Source organism: Rhinoraja longicauda, chromosome 10 (assembly GCF_053455715.1).
Source record: "Rhinoraja longicauda isolate Sanriku21f chromosome 10, sRhiLon1.1, whole genome shotgun sequence".
Classification (NCBI taxonomy): Eukaryota; Metazoa; Chordata; class Chondrichthyes; order Rajiformes; family Arhynchobatidae; genus Rhinoraja; species Rhinoraja longicauda.
In genome coordinates, this window is record NC_135962.1 from 55,348,921 (window position 1) to 55,366,577 (window position 17,657).

The 17,657-nt window shown below is 49.0% G+C and overlaps 1 protein-coding gene across 2 annotated transcripts in view; it reads left to right on the forward strand.

Annotated features, from left to right (window-relative positions):
* Nucleotides 1-17,657, forward strand: part of adck1 (aarF domain containing kinase 1) — a 415,946-nt gene that overhangs the window by 292,309 nt on the left and 105,980 nt on the right. For both annotated transcript variants that reach the window (XM_078407231.1, XM_078407232.1), the window contains one exon: nucleotides 1,181-1,378. In XM_078407231.1, the coding sequence (XP_078263357.1) occupies nucleotides 1,181-1,378 (198 nt within the window). The remainder of the gene's footprint in view (nucleotides 1-1,180; nucleotides 1,379-17,657) is intronic.

Sequence of the window (17,657 nt, forward strand, 5' to 3'; positions counted from 1 at the left end):
AAGTACCGAACGAAACTACATAGCAGTCATAGAAAAAAAAAGAACACAAGACACATAGCCCCAACACAAACGTCCACCACAGTGACTCCAAACACCCCCTCACTGTGATGGAGGCAACAAAACTTCCACTCTCTTCCCCACGCCCACGGACAGACAGCTCGTCCCCGACCGACCCGCACAGTCCCCGCAAGGGCATGGAAGTCCCCCCGGCCTAATCGCACCGGGCGCTGAAACGTCTCGCGGCCGAGCCGGGCGATGGAAGGCCCCGCGACCAAGCCTTGCGCAGCTAAGTCCCGTGGTCGAGCCGCACCAGCGATGTAAAGTCCCGCAGCCGAGCTGCACCGGGCACTGTTAAGTCCAGCGGCCAAGCCGCACCGGGCGATGTAAAGTCCAGCGGCCGAGCCGCACCGGGCGATGTTAGGCCCCGCAGCCGAGCCGCACCCCGCGCCGTGAGGAAGAGAAAAGTTTCCCCCGCCACCCCCCACCCACACCACCACCCCCCACACATACACAACCAAAAAAAATACAAAAACCATCCCAACACCGACACACAACAAAAAAAAAAGGAAAAAAGACGAAAAGAACGCTAGCGAGCCGCTGCCGTTAGGGGATAAGGCTGGCGAATGGAGTTGAGAGGGAGAGATAGATCAGCCATGGTTGAATGGCGGAGTAGACTTGATGGCCAAATAGCCTAATGCTGCTCCTCCAACTTATGAAAACTAAGACTTTATGAAGACTGAGATTTTCCAGAGATGCTGGCTGTTCCGCGGTGTAGAATTGATGGGCCAAATGGCCTCATTCTGCTCCTAGAATGCGCCTAGGGCGGTCACGGTGGGGCAGCGGTAGAGTTGCTGCCTTACAGTGCTAGCAGCGCCGGAGACCCAGGTTCGATCCCGACTACGGGCGCTGTCTGCACGGAGTTTGTACGTTCTCTCCGTGACCTGCGTGGGTTTTCTCCGAGATCTTCGGTTTCCTCCCACACTCCAAAGACGTACAGGTATGTAGGTTAATTGACTTGGTAAATGTAAAAATTGTCCCTCGTGTGTGTAGGATGGTGTTAGTGTGCGGGGATCGCTGGTCGACACGGACCCGGTGGGCCGAAGGGCCTGCTTTCGCGCTGTATCTCTGAAATAGAACTTGTGAACTTACGAGCTTTCTTTTTATTCTCGGTTCCACACAGACTCTGACGGAGGAGTTTCGCCTTGACTATTGCCGCCTGTGGTACGCCCTGATTCAGACCGACAGGAAGGCCATCGAGAAGTACAGCCGGCGGCTGGGAGCGGCCGAGCTGTATCCACTCTTCGCCTGCATGGTCACTGGCAGATCCTGGGCCTCCATAACCAAAGGAATTGACCGAATACCTGTCAGCAAAACTGAGGTGAGCGAGCCGCCAAATGTCTACGATTGGGCTCTGAGCAAGTTGTGGCAAAGACGTTGACTGTGCAGATTCGAAGTGAAACCTTTGCCGTGTTAGTGTGTAGGAAGGAACTGCAGATGCTGGTTTCAACACAAAACTCAGCGGGACAGGCAGCAACTCTGGAGAGAAGGAATGGGTGACGTTTCGGGCCGAGACCCTTCCACAGACAGAGACGCATGGCAAAGGGAACTCTCTTCACATCTCTCGTTTCCCTCTCCCTTGACTCCAGTCTGAAGAAGGCTCTCGACCCGAAACCGTCACTCATTCCTTCTCTCCAGAGATGCTGCCTGTCCCGCTGAGTTGCTCCAGCTTTTTTTGTGTCTATCTTTGCAGTATTCACACCGAAATCCTGAATCGTTGCTACTGTATGTGTTTACAGTCAACAGGTAAGAAAGTTGTAGGTTAAGTCCATTTCGGAGATTGTAGCACAACTACCTAATCTGATGCCCTATTGCGGTACAGAGGAGATGCTGCATTGGCAATGGGGCTACCTATTGGTTTATGTATTACACTGTGCCTGTCAAAGTATCTCATTGAAACTCTTTCAAAAACGTGGAGCGAGCATTATTTCTGGTCTGCTGGCACCATTTCTCCCTTAGCTATTGTCTCTAATGGATTATCTGTCTTTATGAAACTGCATTGTTTTAAGATCTTCTTCTAGGATTGTGGGCAAGCTAGGCCAGCATTTATTGGCCATCCCTAAAAGCTCATGAAAAGATCTAGGGCTCAAACTGATATTGGGGCCCCTGCCATGCCCCAGCCTGGCTGCCATCTTTTCCAGACTTCCAAAGGATTTTTTGGACTTTACCTTAAAGATACAGCGCGAAAACAGGCCCTTCGGCCCACCGAGTCCGTGCCGACCATCGATCGCCACATACACTAGCACCATCCTACACACTAGGAACAACGTGCAATTTTACCAAATCCAACTAACTTGTGAACCAGCACATCTTTGGATTATAGGATGAAGCGTGATGGAGTACCTGGGGAAAACCCACGCGGTCACGGGGAGAACGTACAAACTCCGCACAGACAGCACCCGTAGTCGGGATCGAACCCGGGTCTCTGGGGCCGAGGGGCAGCAACTCTACCGCTGCGCCACCGTGCCGTCCTTTGCAAGGATCGCAAAGGGCATGGTAGAAAAGCGAGTCTTTCTTTGAATCCGGTTGGAATTATAATTTGGTAAGTTAGTTAGTCATCAGTTTATTGCCACTTGCACCGAGGTACAGTGAAAAGCTACTTGTTGCGTGCTAACCAATCAGCGGAAAGGGAATACATGATTACAGTCGAGCCGTCCCCAGTGTACAGATACGTGATAAGGGGAATAACGTGGATAACAGTTAGTGCAAGATAAAGCCAGTACCGTACGATCAATGATGGTCCGGGAGACTCCAACGAGGTCGATGGTAGTTCGGGACTGCTCTCTAGTTGTTGGTCGGATGGCTCATTTGAATGAGGGGATATTCAGTGGATATTTTTAATGCAGAGATAGATAGATCCTTGATTGTATGGATGTCAGGGGTTTTGGGGAGAAGGCAGGAGAAAGGAGTGAGGAGGGAGAGATAGATCAGCCATGATTGAATAGCGGAGTACACATGATGGGCCGAATGGCCTAATTCTGCTCCTATCACATATGGCCTTATGACCTTAGAACAGCGAAAATTTGGGAGAGAGTACCTTTCCATTGGAGGGTGTATTTTGGGTGCAGCTATCGTGGTGACTGATCCTTGCAAGCTCTTCAAAACTAGGAAGCCTTGCCAACTAGCAATTAGGCTTCCACTCAGAGCTCACTGTTATGGTGCAATGCTATGGCGACATCCGCCGGTATTTACTGCTGTTGCCACGGAGATGTCATTGATGCTGTGAATGCTTATTATCCTCCCATCTCTGCCTCCTGGATGGCCGACACCGACTGTAGAGTTGTGGGTATGGGCCTGGTTTCCGATGGGTAGCAACATCCGACCAGTGCGAGCGGCCTAGCAAACGGACTCCAGCTCTATCCTGGGTGGGATTCGTATTCTGAAGCATCACGGACATGCTTTTTCTGCTTCCCTTCTCCAAAGCTAATCCAAAGGTTCATAAGAACCTTTTACAGGCAAATGAAGGAACCGGAGGGAATCTGACGGGTGACAGCAATCTGAGGGGTAACTGAGGGGGGTAACAGCAATCTGAGGGGTAAAGTGAGGGGGGTAACAGCAATCTGAGGGGTAACTGAGGGGGTAACAGCAATCTGAGGGGTAAAGTGAGGGGGGTAACAGCAATCTGAGGGGTAAAGTGAGGGGGTAACAGCAATCTGAGGGGTAAACTGAGGGGGTAACAGCAATCTGAGGGGTAAACTGAGGGGGTAACAGCAATCTGAGGGGTAACTGAGGGGGTAACAGCAATCTGAGGGGTAACCTGAGGGGGTAACAGCAATCTGAGGGGTAACTGAGGGGGTAACAGCAATCTGAGGGGTAAAGTGAGGGGGGTAACAGCAATCTGAGGGGTAACTGAGGGGGTAATAGCAATCTGAGGGGTAAAGTGAGGGGGGTAACAGCAATCTGAGGGGTAACTGAGGGGGTAACAGCAATCTGAGGGGTAAACTGAGGGGGTAACAGCAATCTGAGGGGTAAAGTGAGGGGGGTAACAGCAATCTGAGGGGTAACTGAGGGGGTAACAGCAATCTGAGGGGTAACCGAGGGGGTAAGAGCAATCTGAGGGGTAACATTTTCACACAAAGGTTGGGGGGGGGGGGTGGTTTATGGAACAATGAGGTATGCCAGAGGAGGTAGTTGAGGCTGGGACTACCCCGACGTTTAAGAAACAGTTAGACAGGTACATGGATAGGACAGGTTTGGAGGGATATGGACCAAGCGCAGGCAGGTGGGACTAGTGTAGCTGGGACATGTTGGTCAATGTGGGCAAGTTGGGCTGAAGGGCCTGTTTCCATACTGTATCACTCTATGACTCTGTGACTTTGATGATGAAAAAAGTTAGACAGGTGGCCAAATGGCGCCTCTTGGAGATGGGTCAGTGGGCTGCTCTGTACATTCTGTACCAACCGGGGGATGGTGCTTACGTGAGGGGATAGTCTTGCTGAACTGTAAGCAAAACATGTCTTTCACTGTCCACTGGGTACGCAGGACAATAAAGAAACCATATACTTGAAGAGGGAACATTGTAGGATTCTCAGGGAAACATGGTTCTTTCAGAGAACCAGCACCAGGATAATGGGCTGAAAGGCCTTCTTCTGCACTGCATCGTTCAGTGATTCAATGCTCCAAGTGCTACCCTGCTGACACTGTAAGAAAATAACTGCAGATGCTGGTACAAATCGAAGGTATATATTCACAAAATGCTGGAGTAACTCAGCAGGTCAGGCAGCATCTCAGGAGAGAAGGAATGGGTGACGTTTCGGGTCTGAAGAAGCGGTCTCGACCCGAAACGTCACCCATTCCTTCTCTCCTGAGATACTGCCTGACCTGCTGAGTTACTCCAGCATTTTGTGAATAAATACCCTGCTGACACTGATTAATTAGCCAGTAAAAACAGGCACAAAAGTCACAGGAGGGACTGTGCAGGAAGGAACTGCAGATGCAGGTACATGGATAGGACAGGTTTGGAGGGATATGGACCAAGCGCAGGCAAGTGAGACTAGTGTAGCTGGGACATTGTTGGCCGGTGTGAGCGGGTTGGGCCCAAGGGCCTGTTTCCACACTGTATCACTCTATGTGTGGAAATATGTGGGCCTACAGCCCACCGAGTCCACACTGGCCAGCTAACACTGCCCTGGGGGCAATTTACATTCATACCAAGCCAATTAACCTACAAACCTGCACGTCTTTGGAGTGTGGGAGGAAACCGAAGATCTCGGAGAAAACCCACGCGGGTCACAGGGAGAACGTGGAAACTCCGTACAGACAGCGCCCGTGGTCGGGATCGAACCCGGATCTCTGGCGTTGTCAGGCGGCAACTCTACCGCCGTGCAATGTGCCGCCACCAGGCAGCATCTCTGACGAAAAGGAATAGATAAAGTTTCAGGCCAAGACCCTTCTTCCGACTGAGAGCCAGGGAGAGGGAAGATCGAGGTATGAAAAGGTACAGAACAAACCGCAGCTGGCACCGACAGCCAAAGAGCCCACGATGGGCCGGTGAAACAAGTAGGATGACTAGCGTGGGGCAGGGGCGGAGATGGGGGGAATCCAGGCAACTCCCGGGAATCTTCTCTCCAGCAAAACTATCTGCCCACAGTGAGGGCAGCAGAACTGCACACAATTAAACAGAACTGCACACAATCATCGTATGTTAGTTGGTCATTTATCATGTTTCCTGATAATTCGCTTGGAAGGTAACATTCGGAGTGCAACTTGCCAAGGCTAAGCCACAGCCTGGATTTATTTGGAAGTATTAGAAATATCCATTGTATTTGTAAACCACACAGCTTAGTTTACAGCGCGTACAGGATTACTTTCTTTGCAGCTAGCTCTTAGAAGCTCAACTCTTGGGAGAAGCTGGGTTCTGTGGCAGGAGTGACTGATCCCAAAGCCGATCCCATTGAAGTTTCATGTGTGGGAAGGGATTGCAGATGCTGCTTTACACCGAAGACAGACACAAAATGCTTTGAGTAACTCAGCGGTTCAGGCAGCATCTCTGGGGACCTTATGTCTCTCGTTTCCCTCTCCCCTGACTCTCAGTCTGAAGAAGGGTCTCGACCCGAAACGTCACCTTGTCCTTTTCTCCAGAGGTGCTGCCTGACCTGCCGAGTTACTCCAGCGTTTGGTGCCTCACCATTGAAGCTCGTGGTACAGAAGATTCACAGAACTTCATCAATGCTCACTTGCAGCACAGCAAAGAATGGAGATCAGCGAGTCACGAGAAACTGCCGACTCTCTAACCTTGAAGAAAACACAAAGTGCTGGAGGAACTCAGCTGGTCAGGCAGCATCTGCAGAAGGAACGAACAGATGACTTTTCAGTTGAGACTCTTTAATGTGCCAATTCCAATGTTCAGAAATGAAGGAGATCGCAGAGAGTGGTGGACACTGCCCAGTCCATTACACAAAGTGACCTCTCCACCATCGGGTCAGGCAGCATCTCGGGAGAGAAGGAATGGGTGACGTTTCGGGTCGACTGCAGAAGGGTCTTGACCCGAAACATCACCCTTTCCTTCTCTCCCGAGATGCTGCCTGACCCGCTGAGTTACTCCAGCATTTTGCGTCTACCTTTCTTAAATAACTATTTCCCCATCCTTATTAAGGATGCATTGCACCCCCCCCCCCCCCACACCGGTGCCCAGCGGTCCCGGAAACCCCCCCAGGGCTCCCTTGGACAGCACGTAGTCCCTCTCAAGTGCCACCCAGGCATGGACGTAACCCCAGAATAGGGGGTAGGCAGCCGGCTCGGGCAGAGCCCTCTTCCGCCCGGCGCCGTGACTCGCGGATGGCCAACTTGGCCAGGCCCAGGAGCAAACCCAACCCAGGACATCACCGCCCACCCCCCCCCCCCCCCCCACCCTCTCCCCTACGCACAGGGTGTCCAAAGATAAGGGTGGTGGGTGTGAGGTGCAGCCTGAACGCAAGGAGCAGGCCCTTTAGGTATTGGAACAGGGGCTGCAACCACACACACTCCATGTATATATATATATAATATAAGAAAATAACTGCAGATGCTGGTACAAATCGATTTATTCACAAAATGCTGGAGTAACTCAGCAGGTCAGGCAGCATCTCGGGAGAGAAGGAATGGGTGATGTTTCGGGTCGAGACCCTTCTTCAGACTGATGTCAGGGGGGCGGGGCAAAGGAAGGATATAGGTGGAGACAGGAAGATAGAGGGAGAACTGGGAAGGGGGGGACAGAGGAACTATCTAAAGTTGGAGAAGTCGATGTTCATACCACTGGGCTGCAAGCTGCCCAGGCGAAATATGAGGTGCTGTTCCTCCAATTTCCGGTGGGCCTCACTATGGCACTGGAGGAGGCCCATGACAGAAAGGTCAGACTGGGAATGGGAGGGGTAGTTGAAGTGCTCGGCCACCGGGAGATCAGTTTGGTTAACGCGGACCGAGCGCAGGTGTTCAGCGAACAGCACCTCATATTTCGGCTGGGCAGTTTGCAGCCCAGTGGTATGAACATCGACGACTCCAACTTTAGATAGTTCCTCTGTCCCTCCCTTCCCCTCCTCCTTCCCAGATCTCCCGCTGTCTTCCTGTCTCCACCTATATCCTCCCTTTGTCCCGCCCCCCCCCCTGACATCAGTCAGAAGAAGGGTCACCCATTCCTTCTCTCCCGAGATGCTGCCTGACCTGCTGAGTTACTCCAGCATTTTGTGAATATATATATATATACGTGGAACACGGTCTCATCTAGCCAGCAATAGTGGCATGGAGTGCAGCTCCTTACCCGGGTCACAGAGCATGTAGATGATGGAGTACACACCCCCAAGGAAACAGTGCCGACACACAAGCAACATCTTTTACCAGCTCTCGAGACGCCTTTCACTTATTGCACATGATCGCGAAATGGTAATAAAATAGCTCTCCTAATAAAATAGCTCTCCTAAAATAGCCCTTCTAATAAAAAGAGGTGCAAGGCCTCAGTGAATAGGAAGGAGTGATTTCAAAGTGGAAAATGCATCACGGATTTCTTTTGTCTTCCCCATATCCCTGTAGAGGTGCCAACCTCTATTATGTGCCTTGCAACGCTCCATTCACCTGAATCTGCAAATGACAGCTTTTACGAGGGGATTTTTCTGTCGGTTTTGTTATCTCGAACATCGGGTAAGTGCAGAGATACTGACAGCACTGGCTTGTGAACAATTGGTAGCTGGGGCACTTTGATATTTGATAGGATGCAATCTGTTGTTAGCATCCACCGTCATCATGTCCAGCTTCCATTTTCCATCGCCCCCTCCCCCGCCCCCGCCCCCCCCTTCCCCCCTCCTTCTCTGTTCGTTCCGTAAGCCATCTCCTAAGAAGGCACGATGTATGACTCCAGCATTTTGTGCCCATCTTCCGTGGGCAACATGTGGCTCCACTTGTGTTGGAAAGAACTGCAGATGCCGGTTTAAATCGAAGAAAGGCACAAAATACTGGAGTAACTCAGCGGGACAGGCAGCATCCCTGGAGAGAAGGAATGGACGACGTTTCGGGTTGTGAACCTTCTTCAGACTGATCATATGTTGATTCGGTTCCACTTATTTGATGCGTTAGGAAGGTGCCTCAGGTGGAACCTAAAGTGCAAAATGGACTCATTGCGGTGAATGGCCTGTTTTGGATTGCTGATTTTGGGTTCCCGATGGAAGCAGAGAGAGATGTGTAGAAACCTGCTTATTAGGGCGTGCAGCGTAGGTTTACTAGGTTAATTCCCGGAATGGCGGGACTGTCATATGTTGAAAGACTGGAGCGACGAGGCTTGTATACACTGGAATTTAGAAGGATGAGAGGAGATCTTATTGAAATGTATAAGATTATTGAGGGGTTGGACACGTTAGAGGCAGGAAACATGTTCCCAATGTTGGGGGAGTCCAGAACAAGGGGCCACAGTTTAAGAATAAGGGGTAGGCCATTTAGAACTGAGATGAGGAAAAACTTTCCCCCCCTATTCCCCCTCCCCTCCTCCCCTCCTCCCTCCCCCCTCCTCCTCCCTCCCCCTCCCTCCTCCCCTCCCTCGACCCCCCTCCCCTCCCTCCCCTTCCTCCCTTCCCTTCTCCCCTTCCCCTTCCCCTTCCCCTTCCCCCCACTCTATCTCCCTCAACCCCCCTCCCCTCCCCCTCCCTCCACTCCCTCCCTCCCTAGGAGACAGATTTAAACTTTAACATGTGAATAACTTTAAAAATATAACACCGATTTCAATGAAACTTCTTCCATTAGCACCAAAGGGACGACGGTTAGTAAGGTGGGCCTAAAACTGTCGCGCTTGCGTGTTCCATTTCGGCTGTAGTTCAGGAACAAACAAACAAACAAACAAACGAGCGTTTTAGTATTTAGCTAGCCCCTAGAGCTCTATCTAACTCTCTTTTAAATTCATCCAGTGAATTGGCCTCCACTGCCTTCTAAGGCAGAAAATTCCACAAATTCACAACTCTCTGGGTGAAAAAGTTTCTTCTCACCTCAGTTTTAAATGGCCTCCCCATTATTCTTAGACTGTGTGGCCCCTAGTTCTGGACTCCCCCAACATTGGGGACATTTTTCCTGCATCTAGCTTCTCCAGTCCTTTTGAACGTTTCTGCTTTTGTGTCAAATAACTGAGATTATTAGCCATTTGCAGTGTCCTGGAGATGGCCAACATCATCGGATTGTTAATGAAGCCTTAATGTGATGAGAAATATACTCTTTATTTTCAGCTTCAAAACCAGCCAAGCATTGAACTGAAACCACAAAGCAGAAGCCCTGGGGCTGGGTTAAATAGTTCAATCCCGGTTCCCTAGGGCTTTTGACAGAAATGTATTTAACTGCTCGCCTTGCTGGCTGATCAAAGGTGTTCTGCAAAATGGTCACTGGTTTGCCTTTGGACCACATTGTGAGCACTGAATGCGGTTCACGAAGTTAGAAGAAATACAAGCTATTTGAGAACAGTTAAAATAAAACTGAAGTAAAGTTAAACAATAAAACTAAACTAATTGCAAGAAGATTAACTTTAATAATCAAAAAGGCAGCACGGTGGCGCAGCGGTAGAGTTGCTGCCTTACCCTGGGGGGTTTTAGGGTGTGTGATTTGAATGCCTATTTAATGCTTCTATTGTTGGACTGTGTTTTGGGGTTTTTGGGGTTGGGTAATTTGGGTGCCTGTTTAGTGCTTTTATTGTTGGACTGTGGGTGATTGAATTAACATTTTGTTCAAGATGGCCGCGCCGTTGTGTTTGGCTGCCTGCCACTGTATGTTTCTTTTTTTTTTCCTAGTCAGATGTGCAGCACTTTGGTCAACATGGGTTGTTTTTAAATGTGCTATACAAATAAATTGACTTGACTTGACTTGACAGCGCCTGAGATCCGGGTTTGATCCTGACCACGGGAGTTTGTACGCTCTCCCCGTGACCTGCGTGGGTTTTCTCTGGGTGCTCCAATTTCCTCCCACACTCCAAAGACGTTCGGGTTTGTAGGCTAAATGGCTTGGTAAAATTGGTGTACGTAGGATAGTGTTAGTGTACGGGGATCGCTGGTCGGCATGGACTCTATGGACCAAGCTATTTCCACGCTGTATCTCTAAAGATATAACCCTGTCGGGCCAGAGTGCATGTTTCCATGCTGTATGACTTATTTATCAAAACTGAATAAGACATTGATCGGACCGACCTGCAGTGGGTAACGGAGGTCGGTCGAGGACCCTCCGCCAAGAGAACAAAGAGGGACCCAGCTTAAAGGGGGTGGGGGGGGGGGGGGGGGGCACCGAGAACGAAGAGGGACCATTGGAACTGCAATCAACACTTTGGTCGCAACCTGAGACGTCAGTCTGAAGAAGGCGCCTGACCCAAAACGTTACGTATTCCTTTTCTCCTGAGATGCTGCCTGACCCGCTGAGTTACTCCAGCATTTTGTGTCTATCTTTGGCATAAACCAGCATCTGCAGTTCCTTCGTACATTTTGTGACTTTGTCAGCACCCTGTATGTGGCGGCTTTTTGCATACTTTGTGTTTGGTACACAAAACAAAGAATTTCACTGTGACATGTTGCATGTGATAATAAAGTATTCATTCATTCATTCATTCATTCATTCATTCATTCATTCATTCATTCACTCATTCATTCATTCATTCATTCACTCATTCATTCATTCATTCATTCATTCATTCATTCATTCATTCATTCATTCATTCATTCATTCATGAATTGATTAATTAATCAATTGGTTGATTGATTCATTGATTGATTGATTGATTCATTGATTGATTGATTGATTGATTCATTCATACATACATTGATTGATTGATTGATTAATTAATTGATTGATTGATTCATTCCTTCATACATTAATTAATTAATTGATTAATTAATTGATCGATTGATTCATTGATTCATTCATTCATTCATACATTAATTGATTAATTACTTGATTGATTGATTGATTCATTCATACATTAATTAATTAATTGTTTAATTATTTGATTGATTCATTCATTCATCATACATTCATTAATTGGTTAATTAATTGATTGATTGATTGATTCATTCATTCACCTCATCGGCACTTTCCTTCCCTAACCCGCTTTGCTCCTGATTCCCTTAAAATCCACTCTCTGTTTTGAGCGCCTCTGAACATCAGAGCTCCACAGCCCCCTTCGGTCGAGAATGCCAAAGATTCACCATCTGAAGAAATGTCTTCTTTTCTTTGTCCTGAATGACTAACTCTGACTTTGAGACTGCGATTCCTGGTTTCAGATGTTGGTAAACATCACCACAGTGTCTGCCCTATCCAGCCCTGCTCATTTTGTATATGTTATCGATCTTCTTCTCTCGCCGTAACAGCGATCATTCTGTGCTGTAATGACATTATTTGCATTAGGTAATGCAATCCAATCATGGGTCAGATGTCACTTTCCTTATTTTATAGCATTATCTAAAGGTAATTGAAACTGCTCAAATTGAGCATAATTGTTTACGACTTTTCACACACGTGTGAAATAAAGGACTTTGTGCTTCACATCATCTCTTCTCGAGATAGACACAAAATGCTGGAGCCACTCAGGGGGACAGGCAGCGTCTCTGGAGAGAAGGAACGGGTGGCGTTTCGGGTCGGATCAGGACTGAAGAAGGGTCTCGACCCAAAATGTCACCCATTCCTTCTCTCCAGAGACGCTGCCTGTCCAGCCGAGTTACTCCAGCATTTTGTGTCCATCTGCAGTTTAAACCAGCATCTGCAGTTCCTTCCTGGGGTGGGAGACGCTTTGCGTCCTCGACATCCACCCTGGGGAGTTCTACGGAACTGGCGAAGTTTGCAGCAAAGCGTCAACTACGGTACCCTGAAGCACCAGTTGCCACTTTCGATTGTTGTACTTGACATACGAAAGAAAAAGTTCCTTCCTGCACGTCTCTTCTCAAGATATAACTGCATCGACCTCTGGAGAGACCACGGGAGTGTGCGCCAAAATGGTCAGTAACATGGCCACATACTGGCTTACGTCATGTGCCAGTATGATGGGTGGGCCAAGGTCCGCACGGATGTGGTGGGCTGAATGGCCTGTTTATGTACTGTTTGACTCCACGTCAATGAGTAGGGATGAATGTCACTAAAACGAAGGAGCTGATTGTGGACTGTAGAAGGGCTAAACATCCAAGGACGTACACGCCACTGGAGATAAATGTGTCTACTGTGGATAGGGTGAGCAGCTTTAAATACTTGGGAGTCCGCATCACAGAGGATCTGACATGGGCAACGCACATTGCCGCACTGGTGGGTAAGGCAAAGCAGCGCCTTTACCACCTTAGACAGCTGAGGAAATTCAGAGTGTCTCTGAGGATCCTTCATTGCTTCTACTCTGGGGCTGTAGAGAGCATCCTATCTGGCAACATTACAGTCTGGTTTGGGAACAGCTCTGCCCAGGACAGGATGGCCCTGCAGAGAGTAGTGCGTTCGGCAGAACGCACCATGGGAACTACACTCGCCCCCCTGCAGGACCTATACATCAGGAGGTGCAGATCCAGAGCAAGCAAGATTATGAGGGACCCCTACCACCCCAGTAACGGACTGTTCCAGCTGCTACGGTCAGGCAAACGCCTCCGCTGTCACGCTGTAAAAACGGAGAGGATGAGACGGAGTTTCTTCCCACAGGCCATCAGGACTGTCAACTTTTATAACTCCAGAGACTAAATTTTTGTCTACACTATAGTAACTTATTAACTTTATTTATATGCTGTAACTGTAATTCTTTTTTGTGCACAACCCGCAGGCATTGCCACTTTCATTTCACTGCACATCGTGTCTGTGTATGTGACAAATAAACTTGACTTGACGGGGGATAATAACTCTGAGAGGAAGCATAGACGCTCAAATCCTTCTCCCCCAGGATGGAAACATCAAATAATAAAGGGCAGAGCTTCTAGGTGATAGGGCAAAGTTTAAAGGAGATGTGCGGGCCACGTTCTAGATATATAGAACGGCGAGGGCCTGTCGGGGGTGGTGGTTGAGGCAGGTAGGATAGTGGCGTTTTGGATAGGCATATGAATATGCAGGGAGTGGAGGGATATGGATTATGTGTGAATGGAGGGATATGGATTATATGCAGGCAGATAAGCAATGTCCTTGGCATTATGTTCTGCACAATCATTGTGGGCCGAAGGGCCTGTTTAGTTCAGTTTAGTTTAGAGATACGGTGCGGAAATAGGCCCATTCAGGCCCACTGAGTCCGCCCCGCCCAGCGATCCACCACATTAGAAGGATGAGAGGGGATCTTATTGAAACATATAAGATAATTAGGGGATTGGACACATTAGAGGCAGGAAACATGTTCCCAATGTTGGGGGAGTCCAGAACAAGGGGCCACAGTTTAAGAATAAGGGGTAGGCCATTTAGAACGGAGATGAGGAAGAACTTTTTCAGTCAGAGAGTGGTGAAGGTGTGGAATTCTCTGCCTCAGAAGGCAGTGGAGGCCAGTTCGTTGGATGCTTTCAAGAGAGAGCTGGATAGAGCTCTTAAGGATAGCGGAGTGAAGGGGTATGGGGAGAAGGCAGGAACGGGGTACTGATTGAGAGTGATCAGCCATGATCGCATTGAATGGCGGTGCTGGCTCGAAGGGCTGAATGGCCTACTCCTGCACCTATTGTCTATTGTCTATTAACAGTATCCTACACCCACTAGGGACAATTTCTACATTTACCAAGCCAATTAACCTACATACCGGTACGCCTTTGGAGTGTGGGAGGAAACCGAAGATCTCGGAGAAAACCCAGGCAGGTCACGGGGAGAACGTAGAAGCTCCATACAGACAGCGCCCGTAGTCGGGATCGAACCCGGGTCTCCGGCGCTGCAAGCGCTGTAAGGCAGCAACTCCACCGCTGCGCCACCGCGCCGTCCCTGTTCTTGTGCTGTACTGACTGCGTTCTATGTTCTGAAGCTCAAAACACTGATCGTGAAGATCAGTAGATTTGTAAGAGTTCATAGATTGGTGTTGATTTTGATTTATTGTCATGTTCATAAGTTCTAGCAGTAGGATTGGGCCATTCGGCCCATCAAGTCTACTCCACCATTCCATTCACGGCTGATCTATCTCAACCCCATTCTCCTGCCTTCGCCACATAACCCCTGACAACCGCACTAACCACGAATCTATCTATCTCTGCCCTAAAATTATATCCATTGACTTGGTCTCCACAGCCTTCTGTGGCAGTGAATTCCACAGATTCACCACCCTCTGACTAAAAGAAGGCGTTCACTATTGTAGCAGAGGATGTAGGCACTGAAATTAAACAGGTTACAAAACACCACTTTATATATTTTTTAAAACCAGGCAGCCTTAATTCCGCTCCATTATTCTGTATTTCTGTCTGGAAGGAAGACGATCTCGGAAGCGTGAATCTAACAAAGGCCCTTGTCCACATCAAAGGCAATAAAGTTAGTCTGAAGCTTGTCTTGGCACTTATATTGATTGCTTTGGGGACCTTCAGAGTAATGTAGAAGAAAAGATTGGATTCTGTACATGTGACAAGTGCAACTTCACACATAACGGAGGCACACAAAGCTGGAGGGAAATCCACTTACATTTGCTGTCATTGATTTTTGTACGGCTTTCAACCGTGTGTCTCGTGCGGCTCCCCAAGCAACCAGCTCTTGCATTTTACCCAGCCTGTCATTTTTCTCGGTCAAACCCTGAGACTGTCCTTGCGCCACCTACCTCAGCTTTGAAAATCCACCCACCATGACCATGAGCGGCCCAGTGGCGCAGCGAGTAGAGCTGCTGCTGCCTCAGAGCACCAGAGAGACCCGGGGTTCGATCCTGACATCGGGTGCTGTCCGTGTGGAGTTTGCACGTTCTCCTGTTTCCTCCGGATGCTCCGGTTTCCTCCCACATCTCAAAGACAATAGGCCATAGACCATAGGTGCAGGAGGAGGCCATTCGGCCCTTCGAGCCAGCACCACCATTCACCATGATCATGGCTGGTCATCCACAATCAGTACCCCGTTCCTGCCTTCTACCCATATCCCCTGACTCTGCTACCTTTAAGAGCTCTATCTAACTCTCTCTTGAAAGCAGCCAGAGAATTGGCCTCCACTGCCTTCTGAGGCAGAGAATTCCACAGATTTAAAACTCTCTGAGTGAAAAAGTTTTTCCTCGTCTCCGTTCTAAATGGCCTACCCCTTATTCTTAAACTGTGGCCCCTGGTTCTGGACTCCCCTGACATCGGGAACATGTTTCCTGCCTCTAGCGTGTCCAATCCCTTAATAATCTTATATGTTTCAATAAGATCCCCTCTCATCCTTCTAAATTCCAGTGTATACAAGCCTAGACGCTCCAGTCCTTCAACATACGACAGTCCCACCATCCCGGGAATTAACCTCGTGAACCTACGCTGCACTCCCTCAATGTGGGTTTTTGTCTTAATTCACCCATCATCCCCGTTTGAGTGGCAGAGTCACTGCCTCACAGCACCGGAGACCCGGGTACGATCCTAACCACGGGTGCTGTCTGTACGGAGTTTGTACGTTCTCCCCGTGACCATGGGAGTTTTCCCCGGGTGCTCCCGGGTGCTCCAGTGTCCGTAGGTTAATTTGCTTTGGTGTAAAAATTGTAAATTGTCCCTAGTGTGTAGGACAGTACCAGTGTGTGGGGATTGCTGGTGGACTTGGTGGGCCGAAGGGCCTGTTTCCGTGCTGTATCTCAAAACTAAACTAAGCCAGCAGAGATTTGAAACATGCATTCTCAAAATTAATTGGCCTCTGTAAATTGGCCCTGGTGTAGAAGGAATGGATGAGACGGTAGGATAACGTAGAACTAGTGTGAATTGTGATCTCTGGAGGGAAGGAATGGGTGACGTTTCGGGTCGAGACCCTTCTCCAGACTGATCCATCATTCGGACTGATTCAGACATCAGCCTGAAGAATTGGTTTCGACCCGAAACGTCGCCCATTCCTTCCCTCCAGAGATGCGGAGTTACCTCTGTCCCGCTGAGTTACTCCAGCATCTTGCGTCGATCTTTGATTTCCACCAGCAACTGCAGCTCCTTCCCTGCACGGTTTCCATGCTGTATCTTCAAACTAAGCTAAACTGAAACCGACCCTATCTACCCACCCCAGTGCTGCTGCCACCCTCACAAAAGGGACAATTAATAGTGGCCATCTCGCCCACTGTCCCACATGTCCATGGGATGTGGGAGGAGATTCTGATGGCATGTAGGTCAGAGTGCTCTGAAAGGGTTGCAGTTTGTAGTTTTAGCACAATCCGCAGGCGTTGCCACTTTCATTTCACTGCTCATCTTGTGTGTGTATGTGACAAATAAACTTGACTTGACTTGAGTAGGTGTTTGAGAAGTGGCATTCCGCCGTTCTCTGTGTGCTGCCGACTCCTGTGGCATTTAAGCCCCACTCGGGCCGTCTACAAAACTTGCTTGTTTTCTCGCAGAAAACTTGTCGGCAACAAGCGCCTTGGAAATAATTAATGACTGCTAATCAACATCTCGAGCGCCGAACTTGAGCGATCTCAACATTTGGGATCTCAGGTATCTAAAAATATCAGCGTTGATACAGAGCACCTGGCGGAACCCCACGGGGTAGTGGAGGGAAGGTGGGAACCTCACAAGGCAGCGCTCGAGGCCAGGATTAAACCTGTACTGGTGGAGATGTGAAGGTTCCACAGTGCATCGCACCCCTCACTACCCTCAACAGTGCATCTCTCCACACAGAGGGTGGTGAATCTGTGGGACTCATTGCCACAGACGGCTGTGGAGGCCGTCAAAGGATATTTTTAAGGCGGAGATTGACAGATTCTTGATTAGTACGGGTGTCAGAGGTTATGGGGAGAAGGCAGGAGAATGGGGTTAGGGGGGGAGGGATAGATCAGCCATGACTGAATGGCGGAGTAGACTTGATGGGCCGCCTGGTCTAATTCTGTTCCTGTCACTTATGAAGTTATGAACTTACCCTCAATAGTGCATCTCTCAGTACCATCAATAGTGCATTGCTCCCTCAAGACCATCAATAGTGCATCACTCCCTCAATACCATCAACAGTGCATCACTCCCTCAATACCATCAATAGTGCATCTCTCAGTACCATCAATAGTGCATCTCTCAGTACCATCAATAGTGCATTGCTCCCTTAATACCATCAATCGTGCATCG